Raw genomic sequence first — 17788 nt, 5'->3', positions numbered from 1 at the left:
CAGTGATGATCTAATTTAGAGCTGTAAAATAGCCATTGAATTTTGGTGTGTTTTGTGCAATAGGTAAGAGCTGGAGCTGGTACTATGCCTTCTAGATGCAGAGCCTGGATAGAGTGGTGTACACATGGACACGTTATAGTAGGACACTGCAGATATCACCGGTAGTGATATCAGTCCCTGATAGTGTGTCTTTTAGTGCCCTTCCACACTGCCCTGCTCCTTTCTGCCAGGAGAGTCCAGATCTGGGAGAAAATCTTTCATCTGCCTCAGTGCATCATGGCAGAGCCTGTACTGATGTATGCTTTTCCTCATGTGTACACATGTAGCATATGTTTTCAAAAACTCCAAAGTACAGTGAAAATTCCCAGCTGTCACTTACTGCAGTGGTCAACCACTGTACATCTTTCTAGCTAGCACTTCACACGTATGCATACTTCACTTCGTTCTTTTCTTGGCAGCTACTACATGCGGGTATAAGTGCTGTCTGCTAAGACTCGTGCTTTTCCATTTCCTGATGGTAGTCATTTTCCACCAGGCATTAGTGTTTCACAACTGGTGCAACAGAAGGCACGAACGCTGACAGGATTGATCTTTATTTGAATACAAAGCATTCCGTGTGCTTCTTTGCCCTTACAGTATCAGCCAGTCGTAGTTTGCATTTAGGTTTAGCTTTGAATGATTCAGGATTGTGAATTTTGCTCCAAACCTTTGTGTTAGAAATAATTCATTACAGCTTTTTTAAAGTAAAAAAGTATTCTTATTCAATAAATGTTAAAATCGGTCACCATGCCTTTAATGGTTCAAGTTTGTCCTGTGTAAGTGTAAGCTATATAGAACTGCGTACACTTTTCCCCCCTTTTCCTCCCCAGTCTCTCAGGCTTCTAGTGTTGTGAGGTGCCAGCCTCTTCAGATAGTACAAGCGAGGGAACTTGCAAACACTGCAGGTCTGGCATTTTAGTAGGATTAAAGGCATTTAGTAGCCAAACTGGAACGCTTGTTCAAATTTAAAATTGCTTTTTGCATGTGTTGATGTTCACTCAGATATGCCCACATGCAGGCAGGGAGCTTTATGCACTGTGGTAGTTTATTGGGTTTGGAGAGAAGTGTTAAAGGATGGGCTGTAGTCTTTGTTTCCTCTCAAACTTAGTGCAGCCTGGCAGCTGGTGTTTTCCTGCAGGCTGTGCATGGGTTAGCAAGGCAGCATAACAAACTCGGTTTCAAGAAGGGGTCAGGTTAGTTCCTGTCACCTGTGAAATTCCCCAAGGCAGAAAAGCTAGTGCTTGACGGATGCCTTGGAATCAATCTGAGGCGCCTCTCGTAGCCTGGGGTACGTCTTGGCAGAGGCATGAGCCCTCACACCTGAGTGCTTCAAAAAGCTGTCTATACGGGTGTCATGCTTGGTATATGTTCTGAACGGGGTGCCTGAGATCTAAGAGTAATGGAACATGGGAAATAATCACTGTATTGAGGTATGAGATTAATTAATGTCTGGAATATTACAGTAGGAATAAGATATTAACAGATATGAGGATTTTTAATTTTTAGCATTACGTTATTCTAACTCTTAAAACTTTTTATTGTGAGCTTGGCTGTGCTAGTTTATTCCATGTGTTTTTATAACATCTGTGGAAAACATTCTCTCAATTTAGCAAATAATTGCATCAGTGTTGTATATGTACTTGTCAAAAAACCTGCACTGATGGAAAATAACATTCAAAATTAAAATGTTATGTTAGATTGTACAAGTTTTTTGGTTCCTGCGTTCCGTCTTTATTCTTCTCTGTAATTCCAATTGTACCTTCTTTTTCCAGTGAAGCTGCTTTACTTCCTTACAGCATCACCAGACTCTTACTAGGTCCCAAACCAGTCTTTTGAGCCTATAGATTTCTTGGCAGCATAAGGGTGTAGAATTGTTCTCAGCAGCTGATTCAGGAGAACCGATTCCCCTGTAAGTTTTGGTGGGCTTGGGAGGTTTAATACAGTGAGCTTCCATGACTCCCGTGGGTGCTCTGTCAGCCTCATTTGACAGAGGATGTGTGAGTCTTTAATAAAATAAATGCTAATGAACTCTGAAAGTTTGTACAAGCAAGGCAGGATTTTGTAAATAAGCTTAGTTTATTTTTGCAGGTTAAACAACAGTTAAAAAAATATGTGAATTTTGGGACACACAGGTTCCAGTTTCAGGTTTTTAATAGAAGCAGTGGTTTCAAAAGTAAACACAAATTGAGAGCAGTTGCACTGAGCTCACTGATGAAGTTAACACTGTGTGACAGAAGAGGTGGTAGACATCTTTGAAGCAAGGTAGAGGTGTTGTAAGAAAAGAGGTGATAATGTCATTAGTCCATAGAGGATACATTTCTCGGTTACCCCTGCTTGTACTTTGCTTCACAGTAAGAAAAGCTTTATAATAGCATCATGGAATTATTGGAGCTATTACAAAAAACAAACAACAAAAAAGCCACTGAGCCCCCATTTTTTAAAGTATGTGATTTTCTTTTGTGGTAGCTGTAAATACTCACTGAATTCTTTATATTTTATCTGTTCTTTATTGATTTAAAACTTCCTGTGGTGCACTTCATATCTTTTTTTTTATTTGAAAATTGTCTTTATCAAGATCTCAGAAGTACAAGAGTCATGGTTGATTGAGATTCATGATATTGAGTAGGTCAAAGCTATTTTCTCCCTCCTTATAATTTGTCTTAGGCATGTGCAATGAGAGTACATATTTTTTCAGTCTAGTATTAATCAATTCAGATACAATTTTTTATGTCCTATATTAACTGGTGAGAACTTTCAAGTATAGCTATAGCTAATAATTTCTACGGGTGTTTTTCAAGAAATACTGTCATTTTTCAAATTTGACATAAAATGAGTTGACTTCTCTTATGTTAGGTTTTTAGCTTACAATATGACACCTAATATGTGCCTTTTGGATGTAAAGCGGTGATGGTTCTGCAGTACATTGTTTTTGAATATGAACATTTTATGTATTAATGAATCTGTCACTGTGGAAAACAGAAAGCGTGACTCCAGAGCTGCTGATAGGATGGTATCTGCTGTGAATAAACATCTGGGAACAGGAGGAAGACTATTCTGCTTCAGAAGAATTAGGCTCTGTCTAGACTGGGGATTTGACCTGATTACAGCCATTACTGGCTGACAGAAACTATCCATTGATACAATCTATAGAATAGGTAGGCAAAGCTGCTGCTTGAGTGTGTGGGACTTACCAAATGAAAACTCTGCCTGGTCATGCAAATAGGGTTTTGTACCTTTATATTCAAGATTGTCCCAGCATAACTGCAGCAAAAAACCTGTACTTTTCACATCCATGTTTTGGCAAGGCCACCGAGACTGTGGACACGAAATAGAGGAAACTGATCTTTTGTAGTATAAATGCAACTTACAGCAGATAAAATAAACATCTATCAATAAGCTAGTCCAGAGAAACATGAACATTAATGATTTAAAGGAGTTTTGCTACATTCTGAGACACAGGATCTAGTTGGCTTAAGATCCATAAGCCAGCTCATTGCCACGAGAGGATTTTACTATGTTGAGGTGATCTTGCAAATGAATAAAACAAGGCTTTTGTAGAAGTAACTCATACTTGTAAGTTGTTTTTTAATTAGAGTCCAAATAATTAAGTATTGAACATGTATATATTAAGACCTGAAAAAATTTAAACTACTTATGTAATACTAATTTCTTTGGTGGTGGTTAGCATTTGATATTTGCTTTCGTTCAATACATATGATTTAAATAATATTTTAATTAACTTTTATAGGAGAATTTGCAGCAGTTGATCATGATGTCTTTGCCAAATGTATTAATAATTGGCAAAAATCCTTTTTCTGGTAAGTTTATTTTTAACTAAGATGAAAATTTATATCGGTGTAATTGTATTATTTCACTGGAAATAAAGTTCATATAGGATTGAGCCTTTCAACAGAAGATTGTGTAAACACTTTTAGCAAATAAGTGGTTTAATAATGATGAGTAACATTTTCTTTGTTCACACCAAAGGTCCACACTTTACAAAAATGTGTTCTGTCCAAACCTCAGCACTGGCTGTCATTAGGATTTATACTGAAACGAAGTGCGTTTCCAAGCAACCAGAGAGCCACTGATATGACAAAGTATAAGTTTCATGTATTCCCAGCTACTATGCTCTCAACTTTCTTTACCTAAGCCACCCCTGAGAAAACTGGCAGTTCAATGCATCTCACTTGATCCAACTCCTAATCCTTGTTTTTCTTTCCCCAAACTCTCCTGCTTCTCTTGCATCGTTACCTGAAAAATATTGCAATTGCCTTCTTGCTTTCTCCCCTGAACTGACACTGTCTTCTCCATGCTCCCACCTTCTCTGCTTCCAGCTCTGAGAGTTGCAATTTTCAGACCAAGAAAATTAGCCTGTATGGACCCAGCTGACTATCCACAGCCACTTGGGAATCTCTGCACCATGCTCTCAATTCCAGAAGCACGGAGCAGACACACCTGGCCTGCATGGAGCCACTATGGATTGGGCAGAATTTATTTACTTGGGTCTAATGTGTCCCAGGTGTTCTACTTCTGATGTTCTAGCACCTCAGCAGAGAGGTTAGGAACTACTCTAACAGGCTGTGTAGCTTCCCCTGGCTTTTTTTATTTATTTAAGATGTCTTCTATGCCATGCTTCTGTGTATGTGAGACAAGATTTTTCTCATGAGCAAGAAGAACCATCTGTGTTACCTCACTTTTCAATTCCAGGGTTCATAATGTTGATACTTCCCATATCCCATCTGCATATATCCCATTTATGTAGGTATCTTTATTTAAATTTTTTGACTTTTACTTTCTGCTTTTGAATATTGCTGCTTTTGCTTCTGAGGTCACAGCCTTTTAAGTTTTTGTATGTGTAGATGCTGTAAGCTATCATATGCGCCAAGAAGTGTGAATGTGTTCTCTTCTTTTCCAAAAGAATAGAATCCCTCATGCTTTTATATTTTGATTCCAGACTTTCTTAAGGTTTTTGAAAGACTCCATGGATTTGCCTAGAAACCAGATTTAGTGGAAAAACAGATTAAAAAAAAACCAAACAGGTCATAGTATTGTTTTTGTAGTGACATTTTTTATTCTCTTCAAGATATTGAGACAAAATATGTCTTTAACAATATTGTGTAGTTTAAGATGAAATTTTATTAAAAATGCACTACAAAAATCCACAAAGATAATTTAGTATTCAGTTGTATACATAAAAACCTATGCTTTAGTCATTAATAGGAAGACTTCTTCCTGTTTTGGGACCTCAGCTAAGTCCATGTAGCTTTTGTGGTTTGGCAGCTGGAACCTCGGGTGGTGTATGCATTGCTCTCCTGTGGGGACATTACCAGATTTGTGAGAAAATATGGACTTTACTGTAGCATAGCCCACATTTAAAAAAAAAAAAAAAAAAAATAAAATAAATCTGTTGCATATGGACAATATTCTTGAAGATATTTCAGATTCCTGCCTGAGTTCATCATGGAGTTTGATCTGAATCAGAAGATAGACGTGTTCTTTTGGGTTCCATCCAGAACCTTTCCCCTTTGAAAGTTAGAACTGCTCTTGCTGTGTCAACTTGAAGAGGACCTCATCCCTACAGGCATTTTTAAGCTTTTTTTCTTTGATGGGCAAGTGTAGTGAAATCAAACCTCGGCGACCTTTTGAGAGACTTACTGTGTAAATCTGATTGCATCAAGGCGAGCCCCCATAGTAAAAGTCGATTCTCTGATAATGATTCAGATTTGGTCCACTAAAGCTTAGGCTGTAGCTGTGATTTTTCGCAGGAATGTCTCCCAGTTTTTCCCCTTTGCACTACTTTGCACTTAAGGAATGATTAGTAGAGAAATACCAGAAGATGACAAATTGCAGAAGGCAAGGGCAGATAAGATTTCAGGACGAGAAACGTGTTTGACTGTATCAGAGGCAGTTGGCTAATCAAGGAAAATGCAGATAGAATGCTGGATTTGAGCTTTAGTAAAAAAGAGGTCATCAGAGACTTTCTCAAGAAACATTTCAGTCGAACTAATTGGCAGGAAGCCAGTTTCAGGAGAAAACTGGAGGAGAAGAGCTACAGCCTGTGACTGTAAATGTTAAGTTAAATTACAGAGAAAAAGGAGAAAGGAGATAATGACGAGGTGAATGTTCTTTAACGGGGGAAGAGGAAAGATTAAAACAAGTTCATATTTCTGAGGGAGCAAACCAGGGAAGGATGGAAGGCTACAGAGGGTATGAAAGTCAAGGATAAGAGTGAGTGCAGGGAAGATCAAAGGATAGGATAGGGTAGGGACGCAGTTCAAGCAGCAAGTTGGAGGGTGTAGAAGAGAGTGATCTATTTCTGTATTTGTGATGGAGTAAAAGGAAGAAAAAACATACAAGATGGTTGATAGCTGTGGGAAGCTGAGGTTGTTCAATATTTTGCCATGTTCCTTCAGGGAATGTGGGGGAGAGACATGGAAACAATATTCAAGTAGGCTTTTAAAAGCCAGTCGAGATGTTGAAGCAGTGTGCAAATGAGCGTCCAAAGAGGAGTTCAGGGATTGCTTAAAAAAAAAAAAAAAGTGTGATGAATTTCTTGGGATGAGTGAATGTAGGATGTGAGATGTTGGGATGGATTCCTTCTATTACAATATTCTGGTTAACCTTTATTGATTAAGACAGGCAGCCAGGTGGAATTCTCCTTCTTTAGCTGAAGTAGCATGCTTCTGATGAAACATGTTCATTGATGTTTTCTATTTCTATGTAAAAGACTTCACAACTCGAGTCTTTGGGATACAAGAAGTCTCTATAAATGATTAAAGATCTCCCACTTGAGTTCATGTTCTTTGTAACGTATCTACTTGACAAACCTCTTTTGAAAAATTTAAACATTACATGCTCATTGGGATTATACAGATCCCCCTCTAAATGAAGCAGGTTGAGTCAATGTTGAAAAAAGGCTCTCTAATTAATATTATAATGCACAGAGAACTCCTGCAGCCGTGAGGAAGGTGGAGAAGCTTAGCATCTGTCTTTCATCTCTGCTTTATGGCAGCAGGCTTGACTCTTTACTGAAAGCTAGTCAAAATCATTAGGAGTTCTCTATCCTTTTAGTTTTTTTTCTTGATTTCTTTTTAATTTCCTCTTTTGAGCAAGATTACCTCATATCTGTAACTTTTTGAGAATGATTTTACATTTGCTTCACTTGCAAAATACTGTAGTGGATCAAATCAAAGGACAATTTTTCAAGTGCTTGTAAGTGAATGGTTACGTCTTTCTTATGTGGGGGTTCATCCAAAATAGACTTAGTTGCCCAGCGTGGAAGATTGCAAACTGCCAGAAGGAAGGTTCTGGTTGCATTTTCTTTTAGATGCTTATAATTGTCTCGTGATCATTGGAGATCATCTGTGATTAGAGTCCTTTAAAAAAAGGGACTTCAGTAACTTAGGTCAAGTCCAAGAATGACTCTGCATACTTTAGTACATGCTAGACATTCACAGTTTTCTATTTGGACTGAGAGTGAATCTGTTGGTATTGGTTGTAGTTATACCAGCTGTGTCGCAGAGTACCGTTTTGCAGAATAAAGGTCAGATTTCTAGCCAGACCCAGCATTATTGTGTTTGACAGCATAGCTTTTGTCTGGTTAGCTAACAGTGAAATAAACTATTGGCTGAAGTCCAGAGTATATTGTAGAAAGGATGCTATTAGGACCCTTTTATTCCTAGATAGCCCAATGGATAGTGTTTTCTGTTTCAGTAAAGCAAAATGATATATGACCATATAGAATTTAATTCCAACTAGGCTAAGCTATTTTGCCATCTTTAAAGCGTTTGCTTTATAGCATTTATACTCTAGGTATAGCATATATTTAGTAGCAAGACGAGGACATTTTGAAGGTAAAAAGTAAGAAACATCTTTACTAATCTGTAAACAGAGTTCTTAAGCTTCTTTAGGAGATTAAGATGCTTAACGCCAGATTTGGAAATACATTTTGATTTTTAGATGTGCAGATGAATATCTAATACAGCTTTATAAAATAATTTAAATGAACTTGTCACCTAACTCTTACAGCTTGGGGGTCGCAAATAATTTAAGCACTTTTGTAACTATCTCAAGATACCTGAGATTACAGTTGAAAACTTGATTGTAGGTCTCCAAAGCACTTTTGAATATGTCACTCTGAAGTTTTGCTTTACGAAGGGCTGAAATGATGTCTTTTTCCATTCAGAACTATTATGGATGTTACGCTATTTGTTAACACTGAAAGTTGGCAGTTAAATGGCAAAAAGGACTAAGTTGAAAGCTGGAAAGATGGGGTTTTCTTCATCTTTTTGTTTTCTGAACTAGGTTAACATAAATTATATGAAAATAATGAGAAAACCTGATGTTTTCTGAGGGGTAGGAGAAGCAGCTCAAATTACCATTTTACACCTACCATTTTTTTGTTCTTGTTTTCTTCTTAGAGCCAGGTACCGAGGAAATAAAAAAACTCCTCTTGCTTTTACTTGGTTGTGCGGTTCAGGTAAGTTTAATTATGTTTATGTCTGTATGAAATGGTTTAAGTGTTACTGATCTCTTTTCTTACTATTTTAATACCTGAGGTGGTATATAACTTTGACCTTCCTTCCTCTAGTTGGTACTATTGCATTCCTTGAAAATCTGGATATTCTTACAGTTCAAATGACTACAACTGTACACCTCTTAGGTTTTATTGTACAAATACAGCAAACTGTGTGTAGGATTTCTAATAGTTTTTTAATTGCAATATTGTTGATTTACCTGATTCTGTAAAGAAAGGAAGAAAATGCTAAAGCACTGAAGAATTGTCTTACTGATAGATCTTACTGAAACTGTTTCACATATTTAATAAACTTTTTTGATGGACTGCTGTTCTTATCAGGAAAGTTTGTACTGTTCAGCTAATTAAACTGAGAAAATAGAATCGGTTATATGTTCATAACAACTTAAATAAGCAACTTGAGTACTAGAGAAGGACACTGAAAAAATACCTGTGGAACTCACCATCATAAAATTTGAATAAGTAGCTATTTTAAGAAACCTCTTCCTTGCCCCATTTCAGTACCTGTTTTTTCTTGATCATTTTATTAGTGTTGAAAGTTATAATTACTGTAACATGGCATAAACCAAGTATTTATTGGTCAACAAAATTATTGGATAATAATTTAGTAATGTGATCATTGTAATGTCAGCGTTATCATTTTTAGCTCTTAGAAATACAAAGGAAGAGTGAAAATACTTGTGATTATATATATATATAAATGTATATAAAATAGATGGTTTTATTTTTAGTGTCAGAAAAAAGAAGAATTTATTGAAAGAATCCAAGGTCTGGATTTTGACACTAGAGCAGCTGTTGCAGCCCATATTCAAGAGGTATATTGGGGTTTTTGTGCTTTTGATTTTTTCAGAGGTGGACTGTTGTATTGTAAGAAGATTTAATTGCATTTGTTAAAAAGCAAGTAAATCAAATAGTGTTTTTAGTAAGCAAAAAATGCCTTTATTTTTTAACTTGATTCACAAAAAGATTTCATGATCGAGCTCTTCTGGATTACATTGTTAAAGCAGTGGCAGGGAGCAAGTTTGTTGCCCCAAGAATTTCTTAGAATTACAGCAAACTTAGTTTAGTGAAATTTTCATATGCAAATTTATTTATAAAATATAATTCAAATCCCATGTATGTGATATGTGATATATCTTTTGTCATAGCCACCTTTTGCTTTTTATTTTGCCAGAAGTACAAGGTACTACTTTCAGGTAGACAAGACACTATTCCATTACATACAATTTAATCTATTTTACATGTTTTTTCATACTTTGTCTAGAGAATTTAACCCGTAGAGTTTCAGCTTTACTTTCTTTATGCTTCCTTTCTACCCTTATAATTTAAAGAGGATGTTTGTTCTTTTCCATTTCATTCCATGTAGGTAACTCATAATCAGGAAAATGTGTTTGATCTGCAGTGGATGGATGTCATTGTATTGACACAAGAATATGTTGAACCTCTCTTAAAAAATATGGCATTACATTTAAAAAGACTTATAGATGAAAGAGATGAGCACTCAGAGGTATGGATGTGGTTTGTGGCTTAAGAGAAATGTAAGAAATAATTTTTTTAAGATGATACAGCTTACCGTCTTTATAAATAATAGTTTAATGTATGTTGTGTTAGCATATTTAAGCAAGGATTCCTTACTGCCAGAAGGTTATTTCAGGTGGTTATGGTGTGCATACTAGTTGCTGAATACTGTGGCAAACTAGAAAAGATAATAGCAGATGATCTTTTTCATGTAACCAGAATCTGAAACAACTTCAAATAACATTCATCTGTAGTTGGAAACAGAAAATCCAAAGCTGTATCAGCTGAAGTTTCCAAGAATCAGTAACCTATCAGTTTGCAAGCCAATCACTGAAAGATGCCTGTTATATTACTGTATCCTGTTGTACAGGTTTGAGTGAACTGGAGCAGAATCCATAGTAGGAGAGGAGGTTTTAGCAGCTTATCACGAGGCACAATCATTGTACTGTGTGAGAATCAAGAAACAGGAATGTATTTAATAAAAATTGCAAGTTATGAATCATCTTGGTGGTCCCAGATTTGCCCCTCAGTAGAGTGTGGATATGATAATGTTGCAATTATTCCAAATATTCCTTTGACAGTTAGCAACTGTCTTTCTAGTTCACAGCCTTGTTAAGAGTAAAACAGAAACTTAACTGTGAGGGGAGAGGATGTGAGGGGACAGGAAGCGTGGTGATGTTTTCTTTGCAACGCAAAGGAAAAGTGAAATTAAAATAGAAGAGATCTTCATATTAGGATAACATCTTTATTTATATGATGAAATAGGAATATTCCTATAGTTCTGATGCTTTATTCAATTGGCAAGGATGCTGCTGCTCACTGAAGAACACAAGCTTCTTTAGAGATATATATTTATCCTCATGTTCAAGGAATTCTTGCCCTTTCATTACGCAATCCATTCTGATCACTGATAATTTTGTGGACTTAAGTCTAAATTTGAGTAGTTTAAGAATAGCCAAACGGTATTGTTAAATAGCTGTGACTATTTATTTGCTTTAGGTATAGAGGTGTATGTAGGGCTTCTAACTTCTTTTGTGGCAAAACTTTTCCATTATTCTTGCTTCATTTCAGTCTTTGATTTATTGAGGCAGTGAATTATATTAGTTTGTGACATAAATGGCGCTCTGAATGCAATTCTGTACTCTTTTCCTCTCTCTCTCTCTCTCTCTTTTTTTTTTTTAAATTTCTTAGACTATCATAGAACTCTCAGAAGAACGGGACTGTCTCCGTTTTCTACCTCACGCATCGGCAGCACAATCACCTTGTGGATCTCCTGGCATGAAACGCACTGAAAGCAGACAGCACCTGTCAGTAGAGCTAGCAGATGCCAAAGCAAAGATAAGAAGGCTTAGGCAAGAGCTGTGAGTACACGTACATTGCAGAAGTGTGGTGAGAGTCATAGGGTTTTAAAATGGTGTTGATTTCACACAATAGTAGTACTGTCTAGACAAATTCTTCATTCTTTCAAATGTTAAATTGCAGTTTTAAATGCTTTTTTTTAGTTATTGCACCCCAGGAAGCATATTTTTATAATGTGAGCATATTTGTGGACCAGTGTGACAAATACAACTTTCATCTGTGTTTGTCTTAATTTTTATTATGAATTATATTGATGTTTTAACCATAAACATACTGAAATTAGTGAACTAGTGCTGTGGTAATTTTGTATCTTTCGTACTCTGAACTTTCTGAAAAACTAACTATGTTTGAGCAATTTCTTGAGCACGTTACAGTACAGTAATGGGCTCTTTGCTCTACATAAATTGTTTGTCTTTTAAAAATACAGCTAATCTAATGCAGCATTGCCTTTTTCTTTTACATATTGTGTCCATATTGTTGTTTCAGAGACAAGTTCTTTGTGCTTCCTCTGTTGTTCGTTATCATTAACGAATGTCTGACTATAGTTTTAATATATCCGTATTCATATATGTTTCTAAGAGAGTAGCTTTGCGGTTGAGGCAATTATGGGGTGACACACTCAAGAACAATTACATGGGGCAGGCAGGTAGGGACTGGAAGCAAGAGCTGTGTCCTGATCATTCAAGTATTAGTGGCAAAAACATCCTTTTTAAAAGGAGATAGTGCTGTAGTGATTCCTTATCGGCAGCATGGTTAAGTTACCTGTTTCTTGTTGGAAACAGAGTAAGAAATAGTCATCTATGGTTCATTCATGGTTTATGAAACGTTTAAATTTGTTGCAGAAAGGAAAAATATTATCATTAGAATAATTTCTTGTCCCCCATCTCTTTGTTTCTTTCTGTGTAGAAGATTCCTTGTCTGCACAACACGTGTTTGCTCATGCCCTTCAATACTGTTCCACTTTTATCTGCCATGCCACTCTACAGAGAAAAATGAAAGAAAGAAAGAAAATTGTGCAAGCCAAACTCCACTAAATTTCTTGACCCACTGCAAACCTGGATGCAGTGAAACAGCCTTTGAGTTTACTGGCAGGGGGTGGTTATTTCTGTCTAAGGAATAACGTAATTTGTAAAATGGGTAAATTTTATAGCTTGCGTCAGTTATGGTTTCTTACAGTTTCCAACTTGCTACATTCATTCAGTTAAGTGAGTGCTTTCTTCTCCCCCTGGTGCTGACCCCTTAGCTAAGAGGTATATTCCCCTCCTTCACCTCATCCAAGTACTGTGAAAAATCAGTCCCATTGTAACAAAGGTCTTTGTTTCTTTGTTTTTCATATTCTAATGAAAACCTTTTCTATCCCTTCTATTTTATGAAGAAAACTGATTCAGTAAGTATCAGTGGGTACTTAGTCTGTCTTCATAGTCTAGGAACAAATCTGAGCAGTAGTGAAGAGTTATTTAAAGAGAAGAACAAAATAGTCCAGTGGAGAATCTGTTTCTCCCTATCGCAATGTGTAATGTTGTTTTAGCAGAGTGAAGTATGTGCAGTCTGAACTTAAAATACAATGTTAAATCTGAAGAGATTCGATATGTATAATAACTTGCCTATAGTTTAGAAACAGCATAAATAAAGATTTATTTTTTTTTTCAATCCAGCATATCTCATGGAGAGAGGAGACAAGTAAAATTAAATTAAAAGTTGAAGGTAGCATAAGTCACAGTTACCACTTCGCTGGTCTGCTTTTATCAGAGTTTGTTGATCAGATCATCTCTAGCTGGCTGGATTAAGTATCTGGTTGATTTACTCAGAGGATCCCCTTCCCCCACTACATCTTGGTCTTCATGAAGAATAGAGGACAAAAAGATATGGCTCTTTTTTTTCTGATGTCTGTATTATTATGTGTCTACTGAAATGAGCCCGCCCAGGATATTCTATAAACAGCTGCACCAAGAAAATTAGTGAAAAAATTGCTGTTATTAGTTTGATTGACAGTTAATAGATAGCCTAAACAGTGAACACTGGTATGTTCTGTATAATTTAGTACAATCCTCTCTAGTCTGTAGCTGAAGCATGCAATTAGGGCAACAGTGATGGCTCGGAACATTTCACATTTTGCACTCTATTTGAATTCAATTCGTAAATAAATTTCCTTTATGCATAGCAGTATATTTAAAATACTAGGCTTTGATAAATTAACTTCTGTCTGTAGCATTTGATATTAAAAGCTGCATGTATTTGATAAATTTAAAATTAGATTCATTCCAGAGTTGAAAATATTCAGCTTAAAATTTATTTATAATCTGGTTTTGGCAATGAACCTTCATACCTGGTTTAATATGCACTGCAACTAATATAATTTCATGCAAAAGGTCTGTAAAGATTATTTTTCAGTTGGATACAAAACAGCAATTTGAGGCTTGTAACATAGAAACTCCAGAACTGGAAACTGCCCACCTAATTTTCTATATTAAGTCCTGTGTGTTTCTATGTAGAACAATAGTATAGGAATATGAATGTTAATAGAAAAGTTACGGTAATCTAACATAATACAGAATACATTTGTATTTCTGTCTGCTTTCTGAACACCTATGTAAAGGGAAAGCTTTGATATCTGCTGTGGACAGTGATGTTGCAGTGAGCTATACATAGATGAACCCTTGTGTACTTGTAGGCTGTCAACGACCTTTTTGAAACAACGTATGGTTGCAAAAAGATAATTCATTGTGAGATTGGCTCATTTTTTAAAACTGTTCTAGTTTTAAATATATTTTTGTTAGTATGATTACTCTTAGAATGTATTATACATTTCAGTCCATTAAATTCTCTTATTTCCCCCTTTTCTACTTCTGTTTTGTTTCATACTTGTATTCCAAAATACTAAGTAGTATAGTAACATGTTTGAATATGCAATATATCTTTTAGAGGTATACAATATTGGATGTGGTAGGTTTTTTCAACAGTGAATACTGTTTGTTCTGAGGTGCAATTGAATTTTGAACATTAGGTATTCTGTGTCTTGAGAGAATTAAATATTTCCCTTGCACTTACTCATTGTTTAACGAACTCATTTTTTGAGCATTGAGAAATAAGCGTTAGCTGGAAGTTAAGAATGAGTCCTGTAAGAATAGTAGTAGTCTATGTCAAATTGTTTTTATTATGAATTTCTGAATAGACTGAGAGACACTGTGTTGTTTCCATAAAATTAAAATTCATTATGCATTTCATAAAATTATTAAGGTTATTAAGCAGTATCTTCTTTTAATGAGTAAAGGCACCTGAGAACCTTAATTCTCTGTAAGAAAAAGAAAAATTACAAAAGTATGGAAGTGCTTTTAAAATTGGCTTTACCTGTCTATGACAGGATGCATCAGTGCTCATTGTCTGGTTCTCCTGGAAAATATTTGGACCTTTTGAATGTATATTTTGAAATTATTCTAAGTTTGCTTTTGGATGTGAATATCCTGGTACACATTCATGTGTATTGTCTGAGGTTTTTTGCCAAAAAACATCTCTTATCCCTTATCACAAAAATAATCCCTTATTACACCCTAATGTTTTCTGCCCCGCATAAGTAGGAAGTCTTAATGAACAACAACTTAAAGGATTATGAAAAATCTGACCAAATTTAAAAGATTAGATATAGACTAAAACCTAAAGACTATCTAAAGCATAATGGCATACCTAAGTTTTACACTCTGATGTCCATGAAATTCTGGATTAAAAGAGGGAAGTCTCATGAATCTCTGTATTTTCTTCTCAAACGAGATGATAATTATCAAGTTTTGCAGTCATATTTCACTGTTTTGTGTTTTCTCTTTTAAGTGAGGAAAAGACTGAGCAGTTGCTTGACTGTAAACAAGAACTTGAACAGATGGAAGCTGAACTAAAGAGACTTCAGCAAGAGGTATGGGGTTTGTAAATCTATTGTTTAAAAAAAAGCAGGCAAAAAAAAGCTGCTACCACCAGAAAGATTTCCCCCCTCCCCTTTTTTTGTAGTAGGAAGTATGTTTTCATGCTTTTTTTTATTTTGCACTCTGAACATGATCTTGTGTAATTTATTCCTTTATTTGGTCTAGTATGCTGGAAAAATATTCTGAGTTAGGTTAGTATTTCTTCTCTATTTTTTTATTTCCACGTTGAAGCAATTTACCACCAACATATCCTATGAGTGCACGTGCTGAATATTTCTCAAAAACAATGCATTCAAATGTTGTCTGGTTTTCTTTATACTTTGAGTCTATGTGTTGATAATGAGGGAAAACATCTGATTCATTTATTATTAGGATATGAGTGTATAAAATTACTGGGGGTCATTTGAGAATATTATAAAAGAAATGTGCTGTTCTGAAATTTCCAAATGTGTACATCCTTCTCCTTGAAAAGGCCAAGGCAGTTTTCTTGGAATTACATCATCTGGACTGAGCCTCTACACCATATTTTTTTCTTTACCTCTCTCAGAATTAACGTATATCCTTCTGCATTACGCCAATTTAAATAATGAAGCAGCTGTGTTATCCTTCAGCATGTACTGTCCAGTATTCTTGCCTTTAATTTCTGTATTTTCATATTTTCTAGAATATGAATTTACTCTCAGATGCCCGTTCTGCCAGAGTGTATAGAGATGAATTAGATGCTCTTCGTGAGAAGGCAATTCGAGTCGACAAGCTTGAAAGTGAAGTCAGCCGGTATAAAGAGAGGCTGCATGATATTGAATTCTACAAAGCTAGAGTGGAGGTATATTAAGGAAAAAAAATACCCAATAACCTTTTTTTTTTTTTTTTTTTTTTTTTTTGCTGTGGCTTTTTCAAAGTTATTTTGATGACTTAAACATTGGGACGTGAAAACAGTGTTATAGCTTCTTGCTCTGGGATATATGATAGTCAGTCTTTTGTGATAAATTACAGTTTTTAGGTAACAGTCCCTGTGTCTAATGGCATGCAGTTTCATGTGAAGTCAGCAGTATTCAGCATAGCTCTAAGCTAGCAAGATCAGTAGGAGCCTCTGTTCAGGATATATACTATGTATTGAGAAACCCAAGGAGGAATTAATTAAAAATACGCTATAAATGTAATAATTTCTTTCTCCTCTTGTGGGTCTCCTAAGAGAAGGTAATTTTCTAAGTAAAGCGTTGAGGAAATAGTGGCTATACACATAAATAAGTATAGGACGACGGCATTCCATGGATAAAATATACTAAAAAAAGATGCACTGGCACCAGGCAAGAGAGACTTACAGTTCTGTCATAAATTAGAAGTTTAGGAAACAAATCATCAACATGCAGGATTTTATTAGGCCATCATTCTGTCTGTAAATGGCAGATTCGTTGCGCAAATGCCAAGGTGGCAGAATTTGTGAAAGAAACAATTACTTGTGGGAGTCAAAACTAATGAAAATTTAAAGAAATTTTCAAGGTGGTCATTAAAAAAAAAAAGCCTCCTAGAAAAGTAGGGAGAACTCAAAATGAATACTTGTTGGAAAAAATACTATGGTGCCTTGATGTAGTTGTTGAGAATCTGATATGAAGCCCTTTCTTTAGGGTAAAAATGACCAAAAAGCAAACCCAAGACATTAGGCTAAACTGTGACACAGAGTATTTTTACATAACTTCTTCATTTAATGTGGCCTCTTGGATTCACAGGCCTGGATGGGATCTCGGGAACTCATTCAGTACTTTTGCTTTAAACACAGTATTTTTTTATACGCCCATACCACTCCAAACGAATGCTTGGCATTAATCGGTGCTTTAAGACTGGAGTGATTGTCATGGTTTAACCCCAGCCAGCAACTAAGCACCATGCAGCCGCTCCCTCACTTCTCCCCCCTCCTAGTGGGATGGGGAGGAGAATCGGGAGAACAGGTAAAACTCATGGGTTGAGATAAGAACGGTTTAATAACTAAAGTAAAATATAATAATAATAATAATGAAATATAATAATAATAATGAAAAGGAATATAACAAAAAAAGGGAAGAAAAAAAAAGAAATAAAACTCAAGGAGAAAAAACCAGTGATGCACAATGCAGTTGCTCACCACCCGCTGACCGATGCCCAAGCAGCGACCTGCCCCTCCTGGCCAACTCCCCCCAGTTTATATACTGAGCATGACGTCCTATGGTATGGAATATCCCTTGGGCCAGTTTGGGTCAGCTGTCCTGGCTGTGCTCCCTCCCAGCTTCTTGTGCACCTGCTTGCTGGCAGAGCATGAGAAGCTGAAAAGTCCTTGACTTAGTGTAAGCACTGCTCAGCACCAACTAAAACGTCAGTGTATTATCAACATTATTTTCCTACTAAATCCAAAACACAGCACTGTACCAGCTACTAGGAAGAAAATTGA

The 17788-nt window shown here is 36.0% G+C and overlaps 1 protein-coding gene across 7 annotated transcripts in view; it reads left to right on the top strand.

The window, feature by feature from the left end:
• Positions 1-17788, top strand: part of CCDC88A (coiled-coil domain containing 88A) — a 97180-nt gene that overhangs the window by 37351 nt on the left and 42041 nt on the right. For all 7 annotated transcript variants that reach the window (XM_050893387.1, XM_050893386.1, XM_050893385.1 and 4 more), the window contains exons 4-10: positions 3788-3857; positions 8463-8521; positions 9310-9393; positions 9945-10085; positions 11288-11457; positions 15278-15359; positions 16031-16189. In XM_050893387.1, the coding sequence (XP_050749344.1) occupies positions 3788-3857; positions 8463-8521; positions 9310-9393; positions 9945-10085; positions 11288-11457; positions 15278-15359; positions 16031-16189 (765 nt within the window). The remainder of the gene's footprint in view (positions 1-3787; positions 3858-8462; positions 8522-9309; positions 9394-9944; positions 10086-11287; positions 11458-15277; positions 15360-16030; positions 16190-17788) is intronic.

The sequence above is a fragment of the Gymnogyps californianus genome, chromosome 3, assembly GCF_018139145.2.
Source record: "Gymnogyps californianus isolate 813 chromosome 3, ASM1813914v2, whole genome shotgun sequence".
NCBI lineage: Eukaryota > Metazoa > Chordata > Aves > Accipitriformes > Cathartidae > Gymnogyps > Gymnogyps californianus.
The sequence above is the reverse complement of the archived record's forward strand: the minus strand, read 5'-3'. Positions and strand labels throughout refer to the sequence as shown.